This window comes from Scyliorhinus torazame, chromosome 8 (genome assembly GCF_047496885.1).
Source record: "Scyliorhinus torazame isolate Kashiwa2021f chromosome 8, sScyTor2.1, whole genome shotgun sequence".
Lineage (NCBI taxonomy): Eukaryota > Metazoa > Chordata > Chondrichthyes > Carcharhiniformes > Scyliorhinidae > Scyliorhinus > Scyliorhinus torazame.
In genome coordinates, this window is record NC_092714.1 from 213,467,051 (window position 1) to 213,493,562 (window position 26,512).

At 47.9% G+C, this 26,512-nt stretch overlaps 1 protein-coding gene across 4 annotated transcripts in view; it reads left to right on the forward strand.

Moving 5' to 3' along the window:
• Window positions 1-26,512, forward strand: part of LOC140428371 (cadherin-like protein 26) — a 134,915-nt gene that overhangs the window by 74,823 nt on the left and 33,580 nt on the right. For 2 of the 4 annotated variants that reach the window (XM_072514761.1, XM_072514760.1), the window contains exons 10-13: window positions 1,561-1,794; window positions 3,078-3,299; window positions 8,894-9,015; window positions 9,773-9,871. In XM_072514761.1, coding sequence (XP_072370862.1) covers window positions 1,561-1,794; window positions 3,078-3,299; window positions 8,894-9,015; window positions 9,773-9,871 — 677 coding nt within the window. The remainder of the gene's footprint in view (window positions 1-1,560; window positions 1,795-3,077; window positions 3,300-8,893; window positions 9,016-9,772; window positions 9,872-26,512) is intronic. The other 2 variants (XM_072514762.1, XM_072514763.1) reach the window with 2 other exon arrangements.

The following is a 26,512-nucleotide window of genomic DNA, read 5'->3' on the forward strand; positions in this document are numbered from 1 at the left end:
GTGGCCTGGCCTGCGATTGTGGACAACCGATCGACGGGCTGGGGGCCTCTTTTGTTCCTCTGTAGCCCTACGCCATGTTGCGTCGGGCCGGCGCGGAGAAGGGAGCCACTGTGCATGCGCGCATTGACGCTGGCCCCACTGCGCATGCGTAGACCTGCGGCGCCCATCTGACGCCGGAGATCGGCAGCTGGAGCGGCGTGCGTCGCTCCAGTGCCATGCTGGCCCCCTGTAGGGGTCAGAATCGCTGCTCCTGAAGCCATGTTGACACCGTTGAAAAACGCGACAGCATTAACGACGGCGTCAACACTTAGCCTCAGGATCAGAGAATACCGCCCCAGGTTCTGAGAAAATTAACTCAATTCTCAGTACATAGTGGAGGTAGGATCGGAGGCAGGTGGGATAGCAAGTACATATTGTTGACCTGCGTGACAACTTCCCAGGAAGTCCCACCTCCCAGCCATTTTGGTGGAGGCGTTATGTAGTGACTTGCAGCAACCTATCCAAAAGTGGGATGTTATCGATTGAGGGTGCATACAAGCCAGTTGGGAACCTGTTGAAGGGAAGAATGAGATATTGGAGGGGCGGTATGGGAAAAACCCAAGGTTACAAGTATGTCTATGGAGAGGAAGCAACAGCACAGTGGGGAGCCAGTGATAGAGGCTTGTGAGGAATAAAAAGAGCAGACAGCACTCTGCATTGGCAGAGAGTGTCTATTTCATAATCAGAGCTCAATGAGAGTTTACTGTGTAGACACTGGGCGAATTGAAGGGTGCGGGAGAGGGTGGTGGCAGCGGTATGGTGGGGTGGCATGGGTGGGATGGAAGGTGGGAGTTGCGCACCTGCAGGCGATAGCAAATCATACAGGGGTGTCCAGGCAGCCTTACGGTCTAGTTGGTGGCAAATGAGGCCATCTCTGGACGTGGATTCAGTTATTCAGAATTGACAATGAGCAGCAGTGAGGAATAACAATAAGTGAACCCTTTGGTTCCAAGGGATGCACGTATGATGACCGAGCGGCAGCACGGGTACAGAGAGGATGTGCTCCCATAGGGTGTACCACCAAATAATCCGTATTCTAGACACATCAGAGCATCTGTGCCATCAAAATCTGTGCCTATTAATGCAATCGGTTGCTGATTTCTGTGTCCTCATGGAGGAGAATCTCCAGCCTTGCCAGTTGAGTGGGCCACCTTGCCAGTAGCTGAAATGTTGACAGTGGCATTGAACCTCTTTGTTTCTGGATCATTTCAAGGGGTGGCAGCAGACTTGCTTTAAGAAAGGTGCGGCGGTGAGATGGCAAAGGCACTTTAGTCATGCAGTTGATCTTTTACCACCTGTAAATCTCTTTTGAAATTTGAAATATGCCTTAAGCAAAAGAGCGAGCTGTTCCCAGCTGTTTTTCAGTCATTTGTTCCATCGCTCTGCCTAGGGGATTAAAACCTCTCATGCTCAGCTAAATAGTTACAGAGCAATCACTCCCCCCACCTCCCCCCCAAAAACTAATTCTGTAAGTGAAGTCACTCCATGTTTGGATTGACACTCATCTCTTGTTTACTGCAGGTGAAATTCCCACCACAGGGACTGGCACAATGCATCTTACTCTGGTTGATGTCAATGACAATCTACCTTATCTTCTTAAATCATCCCAAGAGATGTGTGACGATGGTGATATCCAATCTATAATCATTGCAGCACAAGATGATGACCTGGATCCTTTTGGTGGCCCATTCACATTTGAACTCGTAGACAATGAACAACATATAAAGGACAACTGGAAATTAACCAAAGCAACAGGTACATGTATCGATAATTCTACATATAAAGATATATTCTCTTTAAGTGAGATGGATGAAATATTGAAAGAAAAACAGAAAATGCTGGAAACACTCGGTCAGGCAGCATCTCATGGAGTCATAGTATTGAATTTTACTGATCAGGTAGACAGCCCAACATCAGAGGGAAATGCGTGTCACTGACACGCTATGGCACGCTATGCGGGACTCCCCCCTGAATTTTACAGGCGGCAACCAATTAAGTTGCTGCTGATGCCGTCCTATTAAAAATGGTAGCCAGCCCCCAAATCTGCTGGCCCAAATACAGGGCCAACAACACAGCCGCTTCAGCAGCAACACCAGGAGTGGTGGCCACTGCTGAGACAGACAGGGGCCCCTTAAGCCTGAAGAAGTGGGCAAAGAAAATACAGGGTCGAATGCTGGGAGGAAAACTCTTTTGCGTTTCCTGCTTGGGCAGCAGGGGTTGTTTTCACCTCTTTCCTCCATATTACCGTCCTCTCAGGGCCACCTCTAGTGGGCTGCCTCCATTTAGCTGGCAACCTCCTCGTGCAGCGGGGGAGGGCCCACCATTGGTAAATTACTGATGGCACAACAAAATGTATTTAATGAAACTGTTTGCTCATCTGCCTGAAGCAGGCAGCCTGTCCGTTTCTGGTCAAGCCCTTGGTAGAATGCTCTGACTGTGCAACCCAGCACCTCACTCTTTTGCTGCTTGCCCCACTCCTCCCTGCCCCCCCCTTCCCCACCTCCTATGGCCTGGTAAAATTCAACCCATCTAGTGATAATGGCACAGAAAAAGGCCCCTCAGCCCATTGAGTCCATGCTGGCTCTCTGTAGAGCAATCCAGTCAGTCCCATGCCCCCTGTACCTTGTGAGGAGAACAAATAAATTAATATTTCAGTTTTCCAGCATCTGCAGCATTTTTCTTTTTGAATGAAACATTTTTCATTTGTCATCCAGCGAATAGTGGAACAGGCCCTGTGCAATGAGGCTTTGTCACATCTTTTAGCACCAATGATATTTTGTCAGGTAAAGCTAACTTGCATATCTAATGCTAGTCCCCACAAAATGAATGCTAGTTATCAGTCAGAAAGCAATGCATAAGATGATATGTATAATCAATGTAAAACTGTTTTTTTCACTTATCGGAAGGTTTGCAATTGAGCTATCTTTTTTCTTGCTGCATAAGGAAATGAGTAGTAAATAGGCTGCAACTATAATGCAGAAAGTTACGACCTTGTTAGTCTCCTAACATTAGTTTCATTTGGTGCTCTGCTGCATCAGGCAACACTGCTCGGCTTGCGAGGAAAAATAAAATTCCCATTGGAAACTACACTGTGCCTCTCAAAATCCGAGATAGACAGGGGATTACCCAGGAAACTTCACTGAATCTGCACATCTGCCATTGTCTTGATGGGGAAACATGCCCCGCTCCAAAGCCTGCAAGTGCTGTCTTAGCAGGAGCTGCGATTGGATTGCTCTTTGCTGGTTTATTACTTTTGCTCTGTAAGTACACACTGTCACACAATCTCGTGTGATAATTTTTTACATTTAGTTAAAAAAGGTTTATATCATTCAGATGTATCCAACTACTTTGCAGTTATATGGAGATTTAATACCTTCAAAGCTAAAGCAGCGAATTTACATTCTAAAGGGTATATAGTGTAAACATGTATTTCAAAGTGATCCATCATGAAAAGCTACTCTAACTTACATAAGTAATGAGCATTAGAAGCTTCAAGACCAAAAAAGGTCAATACTTGTATGCCAAAATCATGTTGTGTGTCAAAATGTGAATATATTAACATATTCAGATGACATTTCTTTGAAAATGATGCAAATGCTTAATATCATGGAATCATAGGAAGTTCCAGTGCAGGAGGAGACCATTCAGCCCATCATGCTTGTGCTGGTCTTGAGAAAGAGGAGCCATGAGTAGCCCCACATTTTCACATTTGTCCATAACCATGTAAATTCCTCATCCTCACGTGCCTGCCTGGCTCCCTTTTAAAATCACCTGTGAAATCAGGTTTTCACACGCAGCCTTCCAAATCCTAACAATCCTTTGAGGGAAAAAATTCTCCCCCCCCCCCCCCCGCCCCCTAGATCTTTTATTAAGTATCTTGAATTTATGATCTTTGGTTATTGTTACTCTTTTAAACACTAATACCTAAACATTTCAATTTCCTTTCTTCCTAAAAGAAAATTATTACATTCTCATCAGGACAGTCTGCCTATTCCAACATTTTCAAACTTTCACTAATTTGTGTACCACACGATTTTATCTTGAAAGTAACCTAAAGTTGAATTTTACACGGGGGGGGGGGGAAGAGGTATCTTGGTCATTCCCCCAGAGGAAATGTCAGATGCCAACCGACCCTATTTAAACTAAGCTGTCCTGCAGCAATAAACCACTCTGGGAAGCATGGACAAGATGGGAATGAGACTTCTGTCCCTGTGTGGGAGGACGTCCCGACCACCTTGAGAACTGCCAGCCAATCTGATTGGTCAAGCAAGCCCAGTAGCACCAGAAGTAGTAGTGAGTGCTGTTGGGACTGCAAACAGGCACACGGACAAAACAACCATGGACTTTGGACCCAGATTAGTCTGGGGTTTTGGACGGAGAAGGATTGGGAAGTCAACAGAGGGGTGTGAATGGAGTCAGGGGGCAGTTTTTGGAGGTCAGAACAAAGTGAGGATAACACCTTGGATAGGTGCCCATTATGCACAAGACTGTCCCCAAAGACCATAACCCCCTCCCTCCCCACTTCCTTCCCGCCTTTTAAGCAATTTGTTAAAAAAAAACAGCCTGGCTACTCCTGCCCACTTGTCCATGTGTTATGGTGAAGGCAGAGCCTATTGTTTGTATCAACTGACTTGGTAACAAGCTGAGTTGACCATTACATTTTCATTTTTAAATGTCAGGCGAGCTGCCGATTTTAACGCCTATTATGGGGGTCAGTTTGGGGGTGGGCAGGAAGGGGGAGTGTTTTCCACCTATTGTATGTTATATGCACCCTCCACCTGAAAAGACACCCATCATTGGGCCATAAAATCCAGCCGGTAGTGTGGATTATGTTTCTGCAAGTCCAGGTAAATAATATCATGCATTATCTTTGTGACTTCTGCAGTTTTTAAAAGATAATGAATAGGATTAGGATTTGTTAACAACAATCTAGTAGAGGAATGGTACTTAATCTAAGGGATCTTGAATCTTTGTTGCATAGTAGAGTATACTAAAGCACTTTTGCTAAAGATGTCAGCACTAGCTGCAGCAGTCAGCCTAAGGGTCAAGCAACATGTATGAGTTAACCCAGATTTCAGTTGTTCTTAAGACACAAGGCTGGATTCTCCGTTTGGGAGACTATGTGCTGATGCTGGCGTGGGAACAGTGGCACTTTATGCACGAAAAATGGCGCAAAAACTGCACCGATCCTCCGTCTGGTGGGGGTGGGGGCTAGCCGGCATGCAGTGTAGATCTCCCAGCTCCAGCTGCGGATACAGCTGGAGAATTGCCGGGTCCGTGACCGCCCATGCGCATGGCGGCGGCTTGCAGCAAAAATGTATGTCCAACTGGTAGTCCTATATTTCCCTTGCTTTCATTTGTCTTTTATTTCAAAAAAGAGACCTAACTGAACTAGCTTTCAGCATATGCGATCTCTGGCTCCATTGAATCATCAAAAGGTCTTTTGAGACTATATTTTGTGGGATTTTGTTGACTATCATATTTGCGAAGATGAAGACTGATAATTGTGGAGAATAGAATATTTCCTCTCCGTACTGACAACATTATTAACTCTTTCTGGATCAGTATTGATGGAAATGTAATTTAGAACATCTGGTTGACAGTCTAAGAAAGGTGAGAGCACCTTCAACGGCACCATTGTGACAGTTCATCGTTTAACGACTTTTCTGATGAAGATTAACCAATTGGTCATTGTCAGTAGTAATTTTTGAAATTCTTTCACATACATGTGTACACAGTGACATTGTTAGAAATACATTAGGGTGGCACGGTGGTCATAGAATCATAGAATCCCTCAGTGCAGAAGGAACCATTTGGCCCATCGAGTCACCACTGACCCTTGTAAAAGGCACCCTACCTTGGCTCATGCCCCCACCCTCTAACCCAGTAACTCATCTAACCGTTTGGACACTAAGGGGCAATTTAGCATGGCCAATCCACCTAACCTGCACATCTTTGGACTGTAGGAGGAAACCAGAGCATCCGGAGGAAACCTACGCAGACACAGGGAGAATGTGCAAACTTCACTCAGACAGTCACCCAAGGCCAAAATTGAACCTTGGTCTCTGGCGTTGTGAGGCCACAGTGCTAACCACTGTGCCACCATGCTGCCCAAAGAATAAAGGTCCCTTTAAGAATAAACCAGGCCTTGCATCAGAGTGAATTGAGAGTAGTTGATGTTCATTGGAGCTTGTTTTTAAGAGCTAGGTTTCCTCCCAGGGTGGGTGTTTTCAGGATAGGGGGAGGATTGCGAAAGGAAGAATGGAAACTAGTATTTGTACTGAACTGTAGTATCGCAATAGAACAGTTGTAAATCATCAGAATGTCTTCTGCTGCCTAATTCAGTAAATAGATATTCACCTATAAAACATGCAGAGGTTATGCAAACTGACCCCATAAATAATCAGGCATGGGAGTACATCTTACTTTGAATAATGGTTATACAACACGGACTTTCTTTATTTGGTCAGGAATCTATTATTTATTCCATATCGCTAGAGTACAACATAATGCATGATGAAAGGTCACATTCATAGTACAGGGTTTATTTTTTTCAAACAGGAGTCATTGGAATGAACCAACTGAAAAGAGCATGTTGGCTTTAAATGTTTTGGATTTGTTGATCTTGTATTTCTGATAGTAACCAAGCTGGAACTTTAAAAAAAAAAAGTCTAGTAATGCACCTTGCTTATATTTTTTAAAGTTAGGAATTTAAAGTTTCAACATCAAAAGTAAAACTTTTGTCTGGAACCCCCGAAATACAAAACAGGGCTGTGGATGGGCAACATGTACACCCATTGGTGCAGTCTGGGCTCAAACAAAGCAGGGAAGTATTTTTATTGCTCGAGTCATATCTTGCTGGAACAGTTCTCTATAGGAAGGAATTAGGTTAATCCTTAAGTACAGAATACACAGAGAGGGCTGCCAAAAGTCAAAGAATTAAAGGGGAGTGTTGTGTTATGTACTCTGGGATAACACAGGCTGCAACTGGATGCAGCTTTCACCAAAAGATACTCCAGACCTTGAAGTTAGTTCAATCTGATTTATTGAACCAGTAGCACAGTTCTCTATGAGTTTGACTCTCTGCTAACCTCTCTGTGGTTACTCTATCTGACTGAACCAGACTAGCTCTTAGCCACGTGCTGGAGGTGTGATACTGTAAATACACCCTGACTCACTCTGTAGATGTTCATCAGTGGAAAGAGGCGGAGTGTGAGTGCCTCGTGCCTTTTATAGTGAGATACCACCCCTGAGTGACCTGCCTGCTCATTGGTCATGTCCTGTTCTCTTGTGTTCATTAGCTGCCTGTCTGTATATCATTATCTGCATGTCTGTATATCGTGACAGGGAGAATTCCTTTTCTCTGCATGTTAATATGAATGAAGGTGAGAAGACTTTGCAGCCCAGCTTCATATGGCATTGGATTTGCCTTTCATATATTGTTAACCGAAAAAGTGGGGCTTTACCAGGTCTATGGAGCTTCAATACACTCCATTCTGTTTAAGATTGAGTCCTCAGCTCTGGAATTATGCGGCCAGTTTGGCGCTGGAGGAAAGTGGTGTAAACCCACAAGTCCCGAAAGATGCGCTGTAGGTGAATTATACATTCTGAATTCTCCCTCAGTGTACCCGAACAGGTGCCGGAATGTGGCACCTCGAGGCTTTTCACAGTAATTCATTGCGGTGTTAATGTAAGCCTACTTGTGACAATAAAGATTATTATTACAAAGATGCTAAGTAAAAGATATATTTCAATGAAGCCTCTTAGTTGTTATAAGCTGCTAGTACCTTACGGGTGAGAACAATTAACCCCTTGAACCTTCCAGAACATGAGCTCCCCTGTTAAAGGGGAGGGGGTCCTCCAGACAATGTATAGTTGTAGTGTATATAAGGCTGGCCAGTTAGGCACTGGCAAGGCAGATCCAGTTGGGATCTACCGTGTGATGTATATAATAGTTATTGTAAATAAACAAAGTTTATTTGGACCCTCTGTGGCCTTATAAAAGGAGTTATAAAAGGTTACTGAAGCTCAATGAGCCAGAATGGGAGAGATTACATATTTATTGAAGAAACATTTAAAAAGCTAGGTGCATTAATGACTAAAATAGTGGTTGAACTGAGGTTTGTCCTTCCTGAAATAACTGTCATCCACAGTGGTTCTGGTTAACAAGGAAATGTACTTTATGGTGCAATCAGAGACTTTGAATTGAGTCAAGTACTCAATCATTCCTTGTACTTCATGGAGTTCCCAGTCCTTTGTTTCAGCATGCAATATTCATGGTCACGATAGCATATCTTTTCTACTGCAAAACCATTCCTTTTGTTCCCTGAACAAAATATTTGTGATATTCTAATGTGCATGATATCGGAATTTTTCAACTGTCATCCTCACTTTTGAATCCATCATGACTGACCCCTTCCTATCTCTGTAATCTCCACCAGCCTCTCAGATATTTGCACTTAACTAATTCTGGTGATTTGCGTACTCCTAGTTTTAATTGCTGTACAATTGGTGGCGGTGCCTTCAACTGCTTATGACTTAAACTCTGGAATTCACTTCCAACATCTCTCTGACTCGTTTTCCTCCTATACTTTAAAACCTGATACTTTTGATCATCTGCTCTCACATATCTTGTGTGTCTCTGTGGTTTATAAATCTCCTGTGTAGTGTCTTGGGACAAGATATTATGTGAAAGGCGATACCAATTTGTCGATGTCATATTATTGTGATTCAATTGTTCAAATGAAACATAAAGAGCTTCCGATCATTTTACTAATCAAATGAGATGAAGCCATTTTTTGGAATGGACATTGATTGATGAACTAATTTTGTTTATTTCTTTTAAACTTTGCAGTGGGTTTTTGTTTGTTTATATTTTGTACATGTGCACAAAAGGCCCAATATTCGTTACCTTCTAATGAACCTATGTGGACTATGGTTAACTATAATGAAGAAGGAGGTAATGCAGATAGTCAGGTAAGTTACTGCATTGAGCTCATCCAAAACTGCATGAATTACAATTCCACAGTAACGCAAGTTCCCTCAATTACCCTTATTCTGCCAAGTGTACATAATTTAATTACTGAGTGAAAATCAGTAAGTTATGTTTTTTTACTTACTGTGAGACGTGCCTGGAACATGATACTAGAATTTAATATCATGAATAATCCACACGTAGCATTCAGTTTTCTGTAACATTTTGATTAAAAGATGAATGAAATGAGTTAAAAGGTTAAAGATTAACATACTTGTCATAATATACACCGGTATATCATGGTGCAGACACACACTGATGGACACACAGTGGGACCAATCAACATACACAACACCGCAGCCAATCACCAGTGAGAGCACATGCACTATAAAGACAGGGGGCATCAGAGTTCCCGCTCATTCGAGTAGCAGCTAGCTAGGAGCACAGAGTTCACAGCCTGCAACACAGACATTCACCATGTGCTGAGTGCATCAACTGGTTAGGACAAGGCAAAGGTCTTTAGTTAAAGCTAGTATTGTATTTACCCACAGTTCAAGTATGTTTAAATAGTTAACCTTTTAATAAAATAGTGTTGCACTACTTCAAGTGTTGGTGACCTGTATGTGATCCAGAACACCCAACACATCAATACTGTTATAAAGTCCATGGCAGTTTGCTGAGCTCCACTTGTACTTGATTTCCAAACTGTACAATTAAGGTTTCTTTAAAATGCTCGTATCTATTTTTTTTCTTCTACAGACAACACCATTTTATTATCAACCTCAATTCATTCCCAACGGTACTGGATTGGCTCCTGGAAGTGTGCTCTTAAATAATCCTAATTTGCACAGACAGAAAGTAAGCAACTGTTCCTTCCGTTACAACTTAATTTAATTAGTTGTGATTTAGGTTATTAAAATGTTGTTTTGTAATTTGTACATTGTGGCATAAAACAGGAAAAACATACCCTGAAGGGAGGAGTAAGTACTTGCTGCACCTAATTTGGGCAAACATTTTTTTGGACACTATTTAATGTGAGGTTAATCATGAATAATTCTCCTGATTTCCTATAAAATTGTAAACATGTTCCAAAATATTTGAAATATTTTAAAAAGTTTAGAAGAGAAATAACATTGCTTTTTAGCCTGTCATGAAGAACACACACAAAATATATTTAATCTTACTCGTGACCTGGTGATACCAGTGGCATGGTGAGGGTGAGATTCGGAAGAGGCAGCCATCGAGTTATAGGATCCAGGCAGAATTTGGTTGGACTGTGACAAATGAAATTCAATACAAATGATGCAATATTGGAAGAAAAAACGTAACAGACATTAAATAAATTGAATTTGGGAAAAGTTTGGAATGATCGGAAGGGGGATTGCTGGCAGACAAAACAGTGTCAGTGCTGACGCTCAGAGTTGCAGTTAATAGAACAATAAAAATGCTTTTAAATTTGTGGATTTAGTTAAGTATATCCCTGAGGATGTCATGCCAAAGTGGTATAGTGCTCTGGTAAGAATAGTATAGTATATTACTGAATAGAATCATAGAATTTACAGTGCAGAAGGAGGCCATTTGGCAAATCATGCCTGCACCAGCCCTTGGAAAGAGCACTCTACTTAAGCCCACACCTCCACCCCATCCCTGTAACCCAGCAACTCCACCAAACCTTTGTTTTTGGACACTAAGGGCAATTTAGCATGACCAATCCAGCAAACCTGCACATTTTTGGACTGTGGGAGGAAACGGGAGCACCCGGAGGAAACCCACGCAGACACGGGGAGAATGTGTAGACTCCACACAGACAGTGACCCAAGCCGGATAATCGAACCTGTGACCCTTTGTTGCTCTTATTAGCCGTAGTTTTATTAGCTCTGATTATGTCACCTTTGCTCACGAAACGACAGGTATCTTTCTGATACTGCCACGTGGTTCAAGCTCGAGTTATGATTAATAAGACAGCACACCGCTTAGTAAGATTGAAATCAACGGTCATTTATTATGTACAGCAATAAATACTTACACAATAATCCTACTTTCTATATCACTACTGGCCAATACTTAACTTTTGGGGATGGCCCACCAGGTCAGGGAAACGAATGGCTTATCGAATTGGGTCTGGCCTGCGGGATTCAAAAGGCTGATACGGGTCGATGGCTAGGAGTCTCTATCGGGTAGCGATCGCTGGAGTCAAACTTACAGTTTCTGGTCGATGTCGTTGCGAAGGTTGCGAGCAGGAGAAGAAGGGAGAGAAGGGTCGATCTGAACTTGGCCCCTCAATTTCTAGGGCCCAGGGGCTTCCCGACTCTCGGGGCGGACCTTGACCCAGAGTCCCAAGTGATTGGACTTGTTCCCAATTACTGGGTTCGATATGCTCCAATACTGGGGCGATTCCTGAATCGGGGGGTGGTCGTTCACCTGTCTTTGTCTCGGCCACTGCTGGCGCCGAGAGGTCTGGCCCTACATTCAATTGCTAATATGTTGCAATTGTTCCCGGGGATAGCCGATTAAATGGCAGATGTCTGTGTTGATGTGCTGCTAATGGTCGCAGGTATCGATCTGGGCTGATTTCCCCAGAGCCGAATACGCAATTCTGTCTGCAGCTGTCCGTTTGTGCCCTGTTGGCTGCTTTTCCCATCAGCCTTTTCGGTTAGCCATTTTATATCGGGTTTTGGCCAAATTGATCGGGAATCAGCCATTTTAGGTGGCTACACCTTGAGCTGTGAAGCAACAGTGCTAGCCACTGTGCTACCGTGCCAGCCACATGTTATACTATGTTATTTATAGTACACTGGAATATAGTACTATATAGCACTGAATGTTATCATATAGTACTGTATACTATAGTATAGTACTGTACAGTACTCTATAATATGTTATTGTGTAGTATTGTATAATATATTATAGCACTGTATAATACTTTGTTGTATAGTACTGTATGATGTGGTACTGTATAGTATGTTTTAAAAAAAAACGTATTTTATTACAAACTTGTATCAAAACAGATTACAGCAAGTAAACACCCTGGGAAACATACCTCCCAACAATCAACTATACAGTTTGAATCAATTTTTGTCCCCTTCCCTCCTCCCCCCCCCTCCCTCTCCCCATCACCCACCCCCCACCCCCCTGTGACGAATAGCTCCTCAAACATGGTCACAAACATCTCCCACCATTTCTCAAACTACCCCACTGAGCCCCTTAACTCATACGTATTCTTCTCTAGCCGCAGGAAGTCGTACAGGTCACCCAACCATGCTGCTACCCCCGGTTGTGATGCCGATCGCCACTCCAGCAAAATTTGTTGCCGTGCAATCAGAGAGGCGAAGGCCACGCCTCTCCATGAGCTCCGGCTTCTCTGAAACCCCAAATATCGCAACCAAAGGGTCCGGATCCACCTCCTCCTCCACTATCCTGGTTAAGACCGCGAACACTCCCGCCCAGAATCTTCCCAATTTTTCGCACCCCAAAACATGTGCGCGTGATTCGCTGGCCCCCGCCCAGACCTCTCACACTCATCTGACCCCTTGAAAGAACCCACTCATTCTCACCTGAGTCATATGCACCCTGTGCACCACCTTAAACTGTATCAGGCTCATCATTGCACAAGAGGAGGTCCCGTTTATCCTTCGCAGTACCTCACTCCACAATTGATCTCCATTCCCAACTCTGCTTCCCATTTCTCCTTGATCTTCACCACCTGCTCACCTCCCTGCTCCCCCAGCCACTTATATATGTCCCCAATTTTTCCCTCACCTTCCACATCTGGAAGCAGCAGTCGCTCCAGGAGGGTGTATTCCGGCAACCTAGGGAACCCCTTCCAGATCTTTCGTGTGATGCACTATCAAATACGACAAGACGAGAGTAGAGAGTAATCGAGGCTTTATTACACAGAGATGTGTGGCCTCCCCCAGCTGCTGCCGAAATGGCTGCAGTTCAGAGAGCACACACATTTATACTCCGCCTACTACCTCCTTACCTGTAGTACAGGGGCCTTACCGTAATACCCTCGTATACAGTGCAGTTTATACAATATAATACAACAGTGGTGACTACCACATTCACCCCCTGTTAAAAATGAGTCCAGCGGGGGGTGGAAAACTATTTACATACAGGTTGTCATTAAAATTTCAGAGAAGATTACAAATTTAGACGGTTGGGCGCCTTGATCCGTCATTGAGAGCGCCGCAGTGCTGGTGGCGAGTCAGGCGTCGGCTCGGTCGTCGGCGACTCCGGGAGCGTGTCGCCATCCTCTTCATCCCCAGGTGGGACCAAAGGGAGGACGGTTTGTCCTGGAGCGGGGGCTGTGGTGGGGTGTGCTGGGGGAAAGGGGGAGGCGCCGGGGCAGAGGGGTGTGTGTGTGGGGACCCAGCTGGTGCCAGGTCCCTGAGGAAGACTGTGCCTTGGCGGCTGCCGCGGTACGCTACGTAGGCGTACTGCGGGTTTGCGTGGAGTAGCTCTATCTTCTCAACCAACGGGTCCGCCTTGTGGAGCCGCACGTGCTTGCGGAGGAGAACGGGTCCTGGAGCTGCCAGCCATGTTGGGAGCGAAACCCCGGAGGTGGACTTCCTGGGGAATGCAAAGAGACGTTCATGGGGGGTTTCATTAGTCGCCGTGCACAGGAGCGACCAAATGGAGTGAAGTGCGTCGGGGAGGACCTCCTGCCGGGGGGAGGCCGGGAGATTTCTGGACCAGAGGGCCAGCTGGACGGCCTCCCAGACCGTCCCATTCTCCCGCTCCACCTGCCCGTTTCCTCCGGGGTTGTAGCTGGTCATCCTGCTCGAGGCAATGCTCCTGTTGAGCAGGTACTGGCGCAGCTCATCGCTCATAAATGAGGATCCCTGGTCGCTGTGGACGGAGGCGGGGAAACCGAACAGAGCAAAGATGGCATTGAGGGCTTTGATGACGGTGGCAGACGTCATATCGGAAAATACGTGTTTCAGTCGGTGGAGGGGAGGGGCCCTTTGAAGTCTACGCTGAGGCGTTGAAAGGGGCGGGAGGCCTTCAGGCACGCACGGTCTGGCTGGTAGAAGTGCGGTTTGCACTCCGCGCAGACCTGGCAGTCTCTGGTGACAGCCTTGACTTTCTCGATGGAGTAGGGCAGATTGCGGGCCTTAATAAAGTGATAAAAGCGGGTGACCCCTGGGTGACAGAGATCGTCGTGCAGGGTCTGGAGTCGGTCCACTTGTGCACTGGCACATGTACCTCAGGACAGGGCATCGGGGCTCGTAATTAAAGGTGGAGAGCTCGATCCTCCACCGCAAGATCTTATCATTTTTGATCTTACCGCGCTGTGTGTTGTTAAACATGGAGGCAACCGACCGTTGGTCTGTGAGGAGAGTGAATCTCCTGCCGGCCAGGTAATGCCTCCAGTGCCGCATAGCTTGGGCCTCCTTTTCGACGGAGGAGTGCTGAATTTCGGAGGCATGGAGGGTGCGGGAAAAGAATGCCACAGGCCTGCCTGCCTGGTTGAGGGTGGCAGCCACAGCGATGTCTGATGCATCGCTCTTGACTAGGAAGGGGAGCGTCTCATCGACCGTGTGCATCGCAGCCTTGGCGATGTCGGCCTTGATACGGTTGATGGCCTGGTGAGCCTCGGTGTCAGTGGGAAACCGGTGGAGTGGATGAGTGGGCGGGCCTTGTCCACATAGGCAGGGACCTACTGGGCATAGTACGAAAAGAACCCCAGGCATCGTTTGAGGGCCTTGGGGCAGTGGGGAAGGGGGAGATCCATGGGGGAGCGCATGCGATCGGGGTCGGGCCCTAGAAGTCCATTCTGAACCACATAGCCGAGGATGGCTAATTGGTTCGTGCTGAACACCTTGTTGTAGGTTAGATAGAGGAGATTGGCGGTGTGGAGAAATTTGGAAATGTTAGCGTCGTGGTCCTGCTGGTCGTGGCCGCAGATGGTGATGTTATCCAGGTACGGGAAAGTGGCCCGCAGTCCGTACCGGTCAACCATTCGGTCCATCTCCCGTTGGAAGACCGAGACCTGTTAGTGACGCCGAAGGGAACCCTAAGGAAATGGTAAAGGCGGCCATCCGCTTCAGACGTGATGTACGGGCAGGCCGCCTTGCGAATGAGGAGCTGGTGGTAGGCAGATTTCAGGTCCACTGTCGAGAAGACCCGGTACTGTGCAATCTGATTGACCATATCAGGTATGCATGGGAGGGGGTACGCGTCGAGCTGCGTGTACCGATTGATGGTCTGACTGTAGTCAACGACCAACCTGTTTTTCTCCCCCGTTTTCACCACTACCACTTGGGCTCTCCAGGGGCTGTTGCTGGCCTCGATGATATCTTCCCGCAGTAGCCGCTGGACCTCAGACCTGATGAAGGTCCAGTCCTTGGCGCTGTCCTGTCTGCTCCTGGTGGTGACGGGTTTGCAATCAGGGGTGAGGTTTGCAAACAGAGAAGGCAGGTCGACCTTAAGGGTCATGAGGCCACATACAGTAAGGGGTGGTAGGGGCCCACCAAATTTCAGGGTTAGGCTCTGGTGGTTGCACTGGAAGTCCAGGCCGAGTAGTAAGGCAGCGCAGAGGTTGGGGAGGATGTAAAGCCGGAAGCCGCTGAACTCTACGTCCTGGATGGCGAGGGTGGCGATGCAGTACCCCCGGATCGCCATGGAGTGGGATTCTGAGGCCAGGGCGATTCTTTGGTTAATGAGGTGTACCGCGAGGGAGCAGCGCCTTACCGTATCGGGGTGGATGAAGCTCTCAATGCTCCCGGAGTCCAGAAGGCAGGATATCTCATGCCCGTCGACTTTACCTTTGTCGACGCAGTCGCGAGGTTGTGCGGTTGGGACTGGTCGATCGTGACAGAGGCTAGACGCGGCTGGTTGTCGGCGGTTGCAGGCCATGAGCGGCCCGATGAGTTGCCTGGCGGGCATGGGGCTTGAGGCGGGGCAGATGGCGGCGCCCAAGGGCCGCACGTGACCTGGGGCAGGCAAGATGGCTCCGCCCATTGGTTGTGAGGCAAGCAAGATGGCAGTGCCCACGGGCCCCACGAGTTGTGAGGGGAGAAAGATGGCGGCGCCCACGGGCCGCACGTGGTCTGAGGCGAGGAAGATGGCGGCACCCACCGGCCGCACGCGGTGGGTGCAGGGACAATAGCGGCGATTTCGCGGGCCTGGCACACTGTAGCGAAATGTCATTTCTTGCTGCAGGCCTTGCAGAGCGCGCTTCGCGTCGGGCAGCGCTGCTGGGGGTGTTTTGGTTGTCCGCAGAATTAGCACTTGTGGCCCCGGGGTTAGTTGGCTGCCTCGCGGTGCATGCGTGGGGTTGGCTGGGGGCGGTCGCTGATGAGGTCCACGATGGGATGGCCGCTGGCGGGGTCCACGATTCCCAGGAGGGGAGGGCTGTGTGGTTGGGGGCATACGCCTGTACGTTGCGTGAGGCGACAGTGAGCAAGAGCGCTAGTTTCTTGGTTGCCGCGAGGTCAAGCGTTGCCCCTTCTAAGAGACGCTGGCGGATGTAGGCCGACCCTATGCCCGTAATGAACGCGTCTCTTATTAGCAGGTTTGAATGTGCAGCGGCCGAAACTGCCTGGTAATCACAGTCTCTCACCAGGGCGAGCAGGGCATGCCAGAAATCTTCCATAGACTCACCAGGAAGTTGGTGCTGCGTGGACAGGAGGTGCAAGGCGTAGATTTTGTTGGTCTGCTGAGCGTAGTTCTCCTTCAGTAGCGCCATGGCCTCTGCATAGGTAGGCACATCCTGGATGAGGGGAAAGACATCAGAGCTCAGCCGTGTGTACAGAATCTGGAGCTTCTGTGCTTCTGGGATTGGGTCTGGCGCAGACCCAATGTATGCTTCAAAGCAAGCTAGCCAATGAGCGAAGTCCTTTTTGGCGTTGTCTGCTTGAGGATGCAGCTGCAGGCAATCCGGCTTGATGCGGAGATCCATCTTTGTAAAATCTCTGTGTAATAAATTGATGCACTATCAATTACGACGAGACGAGAGTAGAGAGTAATCAAGGCTTTATTACACAGAGATGTGTGGCCTCCTACAGCTGCTGCTGAAATGGCTGCAGTTCGGAGAGCACACACATTTATACTCTGCAGCAGGCAGGGATCTACCCCCGTACCTGTAGTACAGGGGCCTTACCATAATACCCTCGTATGCAGTGCAGTATATACAATATAATACAACAGTGGTGACTACCACATCGTGCAAAGTCCCTAACCTGCATGTAGCTGAACTCACTACCCCTCGGCAGCTCTACCCTCTCTCTTAGCTCCTCCAGACTGGTGAACCCTTCCTTCAAATACAAAACCCTCACCTTGACCAGCCCCTCTTCCCTCCACCTATATACACGATCCATCTCCCCCGGCTCAAACCCATGATTCTTGCACAGCGGCATTAGCACTGACATCTCTGCCATCCTAAAATGCCTCTTCAGCTGATTCCATATCTTCACCACGGACTGCACCACTGGGCTCCCTGAATACCTACATGGAGCCATGGGCAATGCTGCCGACACCATCGCCCTCAAACTAGACCCCTTACAAGATTCCTCCTCCATTCTAACCCACTCTACACCTTCTCCTTCCCACCACCGCTGCACCTTGTCCACATTTGCTACCCAATAATAATGAAGCAGGTTCGGCAACGCCAACCCCCCCCCCCGTTGCCTCTGCCTTCGTAGCAGGGTCCTCCCGACCCTCAGCACCTTTCCCGCCCATTCAATGTCTGAAATGATCGTGTCCAATTTCCGAAAAAAAGCCTTTGGTATAAAGATCGGGAGAGCCTGAAAGATAAACAAGAACCTCGGCGGAATATTAATTTTCACAACTTGGACCTTCCCCGCCAATGTTAAGTACAGTGCATCCCACCTCCTAAGATCCTCCCTGGCTTCCTCCACCAGCTTCGTTAAGTTCTACTTATGAAGCCTGGTCCAGTCCCTAGCTACCTGAATCCCCAAATACGTAAACCTATCCCTCGGTACCGTAAATGGCATCCCCCCTAAATTAGCCCGCTGTGCCAGCTCATTCAATGGGAATACCTCGCTTTTCCCTACATTCAGCTTGTACCCCGAAAACCCTCCAAACCTCCCCAACAGATCCGAAACATACAGCAAGAGATCATCGGCATAGAGCGACACCTGATGTTCCCTCTGTCCCTTCATTATCCCCTGCCACTCTTCCAACCCCCTGAGAGCCACCACCAATGGCTCTATGGCCAGCGCAAACAGCAGTGGCAACAGCAGGCATCCCTGCCTCGTATCCCTGTGTAAGTCAAAGTTTTGCGAGCTGATATCATTCGTCCTCCCCCTCGCTCTTGGCGCCACATACAGCAACTGCACCCATGCCACAAATCTTGGCCCAAACCCAAACCTTTCCAACTTCTAACAAGTACCGCCACTCCACCCGATCAAGTGCCTTCTCCGCGTCCATGGACACCACCACCTCCGGTACCAGAGTCCCCGACAGATTCATCACCACATTCAACAGCCGTTTTATATTACTCGCGAGCTGCCTGCCCTTCACAAAGCCTGTTTGATCTTCTGCAACCAGCCCCGGGACACAGTCCTCCATCCTCCCCGCCAACAACTTAGCCAATACTTTCACATCCGTGTTCAATAGTGATATGGGTCTATACGACCCACATTTCACCGGATCCTTCCCTTTTTTGAGGGGTTAGTGTGATTACTGCCTGTGTCATCGTCTCCGGCAACTCCCCCTTCTCCAGTGCTTCATTAAACGTCCCAACAGATGTGGTGCCAGGTCCGCCGCAAATTCCTTATAAACTTCTGCCGGGTACCCATCCTGCTCAGGGGCCTTCCCCGACTTCATACCCCTGATATTATCCAGCACCTCCCTCAGCCTCAGGGGTTCCTCCAACGCCTGCCTCTTTGCTTCCTCCACCTGGGGAAATTCTAGCTCGTCCAGAAACTGCCCCATGTCACCCTCCTCTCACCTGGATCTGCCTCATAAAGACTCTGGTAATACTCTCAAAATGCCTCATCTGTCTTCCCTGGCTCTGACCCACATCCCCAGCCCCAGTCCGTATCTTCAATATTTCCCTGGACGCAGCCTGCTTCCTCAGCTGGTGTGCCAGCATGCGGCTCGCCTTCTCCCCATACTCATATTGCACCCCTCTTGCCCTACGCAGTTGCCCTACCGCCCTCCCCGTTGTCAGCCTGCCAAACTGCCCCTGCAACATTTTGTCCTCGTCAATCCCTCCATGGTGGGCACCCTCGAATATTCCCTGTGCACCTCCACTATCTCGCTCACTAGACGGTCATGTTCCGCCCTCCTTTCCTTATCCGCACGAACCGTAAACAAAATAATTTCTCCCCGGACCACTGCCTTCAGTACTTCCCAAAAGATGCCGGCCGACACCTCCCCATTCTGATTCAACTCCACATAATCCCTAATCGCCAACCGCACCTTATCACAAAAGCCTTCATCCACCAACCACCCTGAGTCAAACCTCCACGCCGGCGTCTGCTCTCGTCCCGTTCTAAACCTAATCTCTAACCAGTGGGGTGCATGGTCCGAGATAACTATCTCCGCGTACTCTGCCCCAACCAAAATCTTCCGAGTCACTACAAAGTAGTCAATCCTCGAATACACGTTCTTGATGTGTGAAAAGAAGGAATACTCCCTTCCCCCAAGGTTCTGAAAACGCCATGGGTCCACCTTACCCATCCTCTCCATAAATCCCCCCAGCTCCCTCGCCATTTGCACCCTACCCATCGACCTGGCACACAATCTTCAATCCTGGAGGCCAAAAACTTGGCCAACAGCTTGGCGTCCACATTAAGCAGTGAGATCGGCCTATATGACCCGCATTGCTCCGGGTTCTTGGCCCGCTTCAATATCAACGAAATTGTGGCCTGTGACATCGCCGGGGGCAGCACCCCTCTATCCCTCGCCTCATTAAAAACCTTGACCAGCAACAGCCCTAATATCCCCGAGAGTTTCTTGTAGAATTCCATCGGATACCCGTCCGGCCCCAGGGCTTTACCCGACTGCATGCCTTAAAGCCCTCCCCTATTTATTCGGCCCTAATCGGGGCCCCCAGCCCATCCACAAGCTCCGTGCCCACCCTTGGGAAGGTCAGTCCGTCCAAAAAGCGTCTCATCCCCTCGGGCCCTCTTGACCGGCCCATTCAGCCCTCTAACATTCCAGGTGATCAGCCTAGTTGGGGGGCACCGTGCCCCCCCTCCGCCGATCAGCCATCCCCTTTCCTGGGCCCACCTCCAGCCCATGTGCCGCGCCTCCATCGGCCCGCATCCTCGCAGCCCCCACCCCCGACCTCCTCTCTGTCCCGAAACCAAAGTCCCTCCCTCGTCAGCAGAATAACCCCCCCCCCGCCCCCCACCACCTAGCAACACCACTTCGTAACCTAACCCCTGCCATATATTGAACATGCTATACAAACAATGCATACCGTACATAGGGAAGGAAGGAGAGATTGCAGAATATAATGTTACAGTTATTGCAAGATGTAGAGAAAAGATCAACTTAATACGAGGTAGGTCCATTCAAAAGTCTGATGGCAGTAGGGAAGAAGCTGTTCTTGAGTCGGTTGCTACGTGACCTCAAATTTTGGTATCTTTTTCCTGACGGAAGAAGGTGGAAGAGAGTATGTCCGGGGTGCGTGGGGTCCTTAATTATTCTGGCTGCCTTTCCGAGGCAGCGGGAATTGTAGACAGAGTCGATGGATGGGAAGCTGGTTTGAGTGATGGATACTTGCCACTTATCAGCCGAACCCTGAAGGTTGTACAGTTCTTGCTGCATATGGACACAGGCTCCTTCCATGTCTGAGAAGTCATGAATGGTGTTGAATATTTGTGCAGTCATCTGTGAACATTACTATCTCTGACCTTAAAAAAGAGGGAACGTCATTAATGAAGCAGCTAAAGATGGTTGGGCCTCAGACACCACTCTGAGGAACACTTGTGTGGACCGGGACCCTTGCTCCAGTTGATTGATAGACACAACGCCTTTAACTTTGAATCAAATCACTTTTTACTAAACACAATATAAAATTCACGATGCTTATGACTATTACAAGAGGGCAGCATGGTAGCACAGTGATTAACGAAGGAACAGTTGCTTCACAGCTCCAGGGCCCCAGGTTTGATTCCCGGGTCACTGTCTGTGCAGAGTCTGCACGTTCTCCCCGTGACTGTGAGGGTTTCCTCCGGTTGCTCCGATTTCCTCCCACAGTCCAAAGATGTGCTTGTTAGGTGGATTGGCCATGCTAAATTGCCCTTCGTGTCCAAAAAGATTAAGTGGGGTTGCTGGGTTATGGGGATAGGGTGGAGGAGTGGGCTTGAGTAGGGTGCTCTTTCCAAGGGCAGGTGCAGACTCGATAGGGTGAATGGCCTCCTTCTGCACTGTAAATTCTGTGATGCTATGATTCTTTGAAGTTCTATCTTTGTATCAAAAACACACAAATGATTCTACCTTCCTGTATTACCTCTATACTTTCATAAGCATCGGTTAGACCATTAATGCTTATCTAATAACTATTAGTGTATCTGTAGAGACTTCATCACTCAATCGCACAGGCCAGGCACAAGCAGAAATCAGACGCCATCTTCACGTTGGAGGCTTGAGGTCTTCTTCTGCGATTGTTCTTCCTCGAGGTTTTGCATACCTTGGTCACTTTTGCATTGATATTTATATCTTTCTTGGGACGTGTCTGACTGCCTACACGCATTCCTACACGTAAACAATGACCACCTCTCCTTTCATCAGATGGACCACTGCAAATGCTAATAATAATTATTCAAGTAAGCTTACATCGTCACTGCACTGAAGCCACTGTGAAAAGCCCTTAGTCGCCTTACCCTGGCGCCTGTTCAGGTACACAGAGGGAGAATTCAGAATGCCCAATTCACCCAACAGCATGTCTTTTGGGACTTGTGGGAGGAAACCTAATATTTATGGCCCACTATATTTCACACCAGCTTATCTCTCATCCATCCTCCTCCCAGGTGATCGTTCCCAGACCTTGTTTTCATTTCTCGCCTCCGGCATCTTTCGTTGATAATGATCATTCTGACAGTAGTGGGCCACTATATGCTGTCCTGTTCCCTGTTGCAGAATCTGCATCACAGGTCTTAATGTCTCTTTTTGTTTGTTCAGTGTCTCTGTTACTTGGCCACATATACCAGCAAGCTTAGTGTCCCTTTTACTTGGCTATATTTCCTAGTAGGCTTTGGACCTAGGGTCATAACTGCAGCGTTGTCCTGGGACTGAGATGATTTACCCCAACAACCGCAACAATCTTCGTTTGTGCTAGTCTTATGATTCCAGTTGATGTTATAACTGGACGGGAAGACCCCAGAATCGAACCCTGGTTCAAAAGATCGTGGCTGGAATTTCGGACAAGTTTTGACGCCGGCGGCAAAACCGGCACAAGTGACGCCGGCGTCAACGGGCCTCCAGACCCAGGCATTCTCCCCTCACTGGGGGGCTATCACAGTGCCGGAGTGTTACGCGCTCGAAGGCCGGAGTGACACGGCCGGCGGGGTCCGCACATGCAAACCACGGCCGGTGTAGGTCCGCGCATGCTCGCCATGGCCGGCACAGGTCCGCGCATGCGCGTGGGTTGCCGTCTCTGCGCATGCGGGCAATATGGCGGAGCCCTACAGGCGGAGGAACATAGGTCCCCCCTGGAATTAGCCCGCCTGCCGATTGGTAGGTCCCGATCGTGGGCCTGGCCACTGTGGAGGCCCCCCCGCGGAGTCGGATCCCCCCACCCACCACCTGGACGGCTCCCACAGCGAGAACTCCGAGGTCCCGCCAGGTGGGACCATACGTAACCCACGCCGGCGGGACTCGGTGGAACTCAGCGGTCACTTGGCCCGTTGAGCGTGAAGAATCGCTGCGGGGGCCGCTTTCAATGGAGAATCGGCAGCCCGGCGTCAGAGCGGCATGGCGTAATTCTCACGCCCCCCAGCAATTCTCCGACCCGGCACGGGATCAGAGAATCACGGCCCGTATTTCTTTCTTTTATAAAACATTCAGGAACAGAGTCACAGGACTGCTAATTAATTTTAATGACACCAAAACACATTTATTAGACATGGGAAAATTTGATTATGTTACAATACTGCTTTACTATCCTCCCTTTACTGTCCTCCCTCCCCCTTTTCTTAACAATTACATATAGGTTTTAGGATTAACATGGATTGTAAAGAATATCAACACTGGGAGTTGAACTCGCTGGCTGCTCAGAGATCAGCCGTCAATTTGAAAGGGTGCCCCAATCTCTAAGTGAGCTTGAGGGTCACCCACATTCCTGACTCATGGGTAATATCACCCCCCCCCTTGCAAGCCTCACCAACCCCACTTTTGGGCTCCCCCTTTCAGGGCCCCTACCCTTCATTCCCCCAACATTTATGAGGCCCTTTCATAGCTGCCCTTCACCCCCTCCCTTCATACCCCTCTCATTCTCCCTTTCATGGGCATGGCCCCCCCCCTCAGGCCCTGATCCTTGGCAGTGTCACCCTGACACCTGGCAGTGCCCAACCAGCCTGGCAATGTCACCAGGGCACCTTGGCAGTGCCAGCCTGGCGTGCCAATATGCCCAGGTGTCAGAGGGAGAGTCAGGGGACCACCTTGCACTGTCTCTGACCACTAGGTGTCTCCAATGGCCTGGGAAACCCCACAGGTGCCATTAGGCCTGGTCCAAGTGTGTGTGGACCAATACTGAATGGCACCCCGTCCAGGTCTCACTGGGACTCCGTTAGTTCCGGGGCACTGGGAGAATCCAGGGCAGACATATTTAAGAGAGCAGTGCGGCTCATTTAAATATATTAATCTGAATTCCGCCAGTGCAGACGAGATCCAGATCGTGACTTCTCGCAAGTTTCGCATGAATATTGTGAGACATCTCAGGAGTTGTGAATCCCGCAAGAGGCCTCTCATGAGATTTGCCATCCTTGTTGTGTCACCAAGTCGGGCGCACCGAGGTGAGTAAATCATGCAATTGTCTCTTTAACTCAGAACACTTTGTTTACTCTTCCTTGAATTCTTCTGAACAATAACTTGGTCTCTTCTCTTAACTTCAGTTGTCTTGAGCATTCTTTCTCTCCCAAATCTATGGTTATCTGGATTGTAACTTATACTTTAGGAAACCTGCATTTTTGCATTTCCCATCTTGCCCAGTCTTTATTCTGGTAGAGTTGAGAGCTGTTTACTTCCTGTGATCCTGTCTTAACTGACCAAAAATTCAGCTGAAACCTAAAAGCTTCTCTACCTTACAAGGCCCCAATTACGGGGAAAGTTTAACCTCTCCTGATCTATCATTGTCCTTCATGAGCTGCACTATTGTGTTTTAGTATCACCGGAGGGTGAAGCAGATGAGATGGGGGCCAGCCATACCTCGAAGGTGCAGAGTGCACACAGGGACAATGATTGCAATATGTGAATCGAGCTCAGTGCATTGTGGGAGACATCCTTATTCCCTAAGAGATACAAGCATGACTGAAGTGATCAGTCATTGTGATGGAATGCCATAAATGTGCTGGGCAACTTGCACGAAGCACGGAGAGAAAGCCCTGGATTGAGCACCCTGCTTTTATCTGATGCAGGGATCAGGATTCCACTTCAGAATTACAGGATCCATTCACTAAGATCATGACTGATCTGATAGAGTTAGATTAAGATTTCTTGTCATGTGTACCAAGGTACAGTGAAAAGTATTGTTCTGCGTACAGTTCAGGCAGATCGTACCATACATGAAAAACATAGGACATATGATAAATACACAATGTAAATACATAGACACAGGCATCGGGTGAAGCATACGGAGTGTAGTGCTGCACAGTAGAGAAGATGAGTGGAGAGATCAGGTCAGTCCATAAGAAAGTCATTCAGAAGTCCGGTAACAGCAAGGAAGAAGCTATTTTTGAATCTGTTAGTGAGGGTTTTTTGACTATGCTGCCCGCTTTCCCGAGGCAGCTGGAGGGGTAGACAGAGTCAATCAATGCAAGGCTAGTTTGTGCGATGGACTGAGCTGTATTCATGACTTTCTGTAGTTTCTTGTGGTCTCGGACTGAGCAGTTTCAATACCAGGCTGTGATGCAGGAGATCGGATGCTTTCTCTGGTGCATCTGTAAAAATTGGTTCAGAGCCAATGTAGACTTACCAAATTTTCTTAATTTCCTGAGGAAGTATAGGTGTCGTTGTGCTTTCTTGTTCGTAGCGTCAACATGGGTGGACCAGGACAGATTGTTGGTGATGTGCACACCTAGTAATATGAAGCTGTCAACCATCTACACCATGGCACCATTGATGCAGACAGGGGCATGTACAACACTTCGCTTCCTGAAGTCTATGACCAGCTCAGTAGTTTTGCTGACATTGAGGGAGAGATTGTTGTTGTTGTACCATGCCACTTGGTTCTTTATCTTCCTCCCATACTCTGACTCATCGTTGTTTGAGATCCAACCCACTACAGTTGTGTCGTCAGCAAAACTGTAGAGGGAGTTGGAGCAGAATTTGCCCCACAGTCATGTGTGTGTATAGGGAGTATAACAAAGAACAAAGAACAAAGAAATGTACAGCACAGGAACAGGCCCTTCGGCCCTCCAAGCCCGTGCCGACCATACTGCCCGACTAAACTACAATCTTCTACACTTCCTGGGTCCGTATCCTTCTATTCCCATCCTATTCATATATTTGTCAAGATGCCCCTTAAATGTCCCTATCGTCCCTGCCTATAGTAAGGGGTTAAGTACGTAGTCTTGAAGGGCCCCAGTGTTGAGGACTATTGTGGAGGAGGTGTAGTTGTTTATCCTTCCTGATTGTGGCAAATGGAAGTTGAGGATCTAGTTACAGAGGGTGGAGTCAAGTCCTAGGTTTTGGAGTTTGGATATGAGCTTGGCTGGAATTATGGTGTTTTAGGCAGAGCTGCAGTAGATGAATAGGACTCTGACATAGGAGTGATTGTTGTCTAGATGCTCCAAGGATGAGTGTAGGGCCAGACAGAGAGTGTCAGCTGTGGACCGGTTGTGGTGGTATGCGAATTGCAGTGGATGAAGGCATTCTGGGAGTATGGAGTTGATGTGTCTCATAGTAACCTCAAATTTGCATCCTGCCTACCCTCGATAAACTATCACTCACTTGCTTACCACGGATCTATCCACCTCTGCCTTAAAAATGTTCAAAGACACTGCTTAGAAAAACTATAGATTTATGAAACTCTTGTTTACTTAATTATCACTGTCATTATGGGACTAAGAATCACAATTGTAGTGCAAACTGTGGAACTAAAAATTGCATAATATATTATTAACCTCTGGAAAACTGTTTTATTTAATAGAAGGTTGTTAGCTCTTAGAGTATTTAAAATTGTGATTTTCTTTCATTGTAGTCAAGCTCATCACTTAGAGATGACATGTTCAGACCAGTTAATATTTTTTCTTCTCGCAAAACAAATATTCAGTGCCAGTCCTTCAGGATACTTTCCAGAAAACATTGGGGTGATTGTCACATCAACAGCCTAGTGTTTTACAGGCAGAAACATTGCTG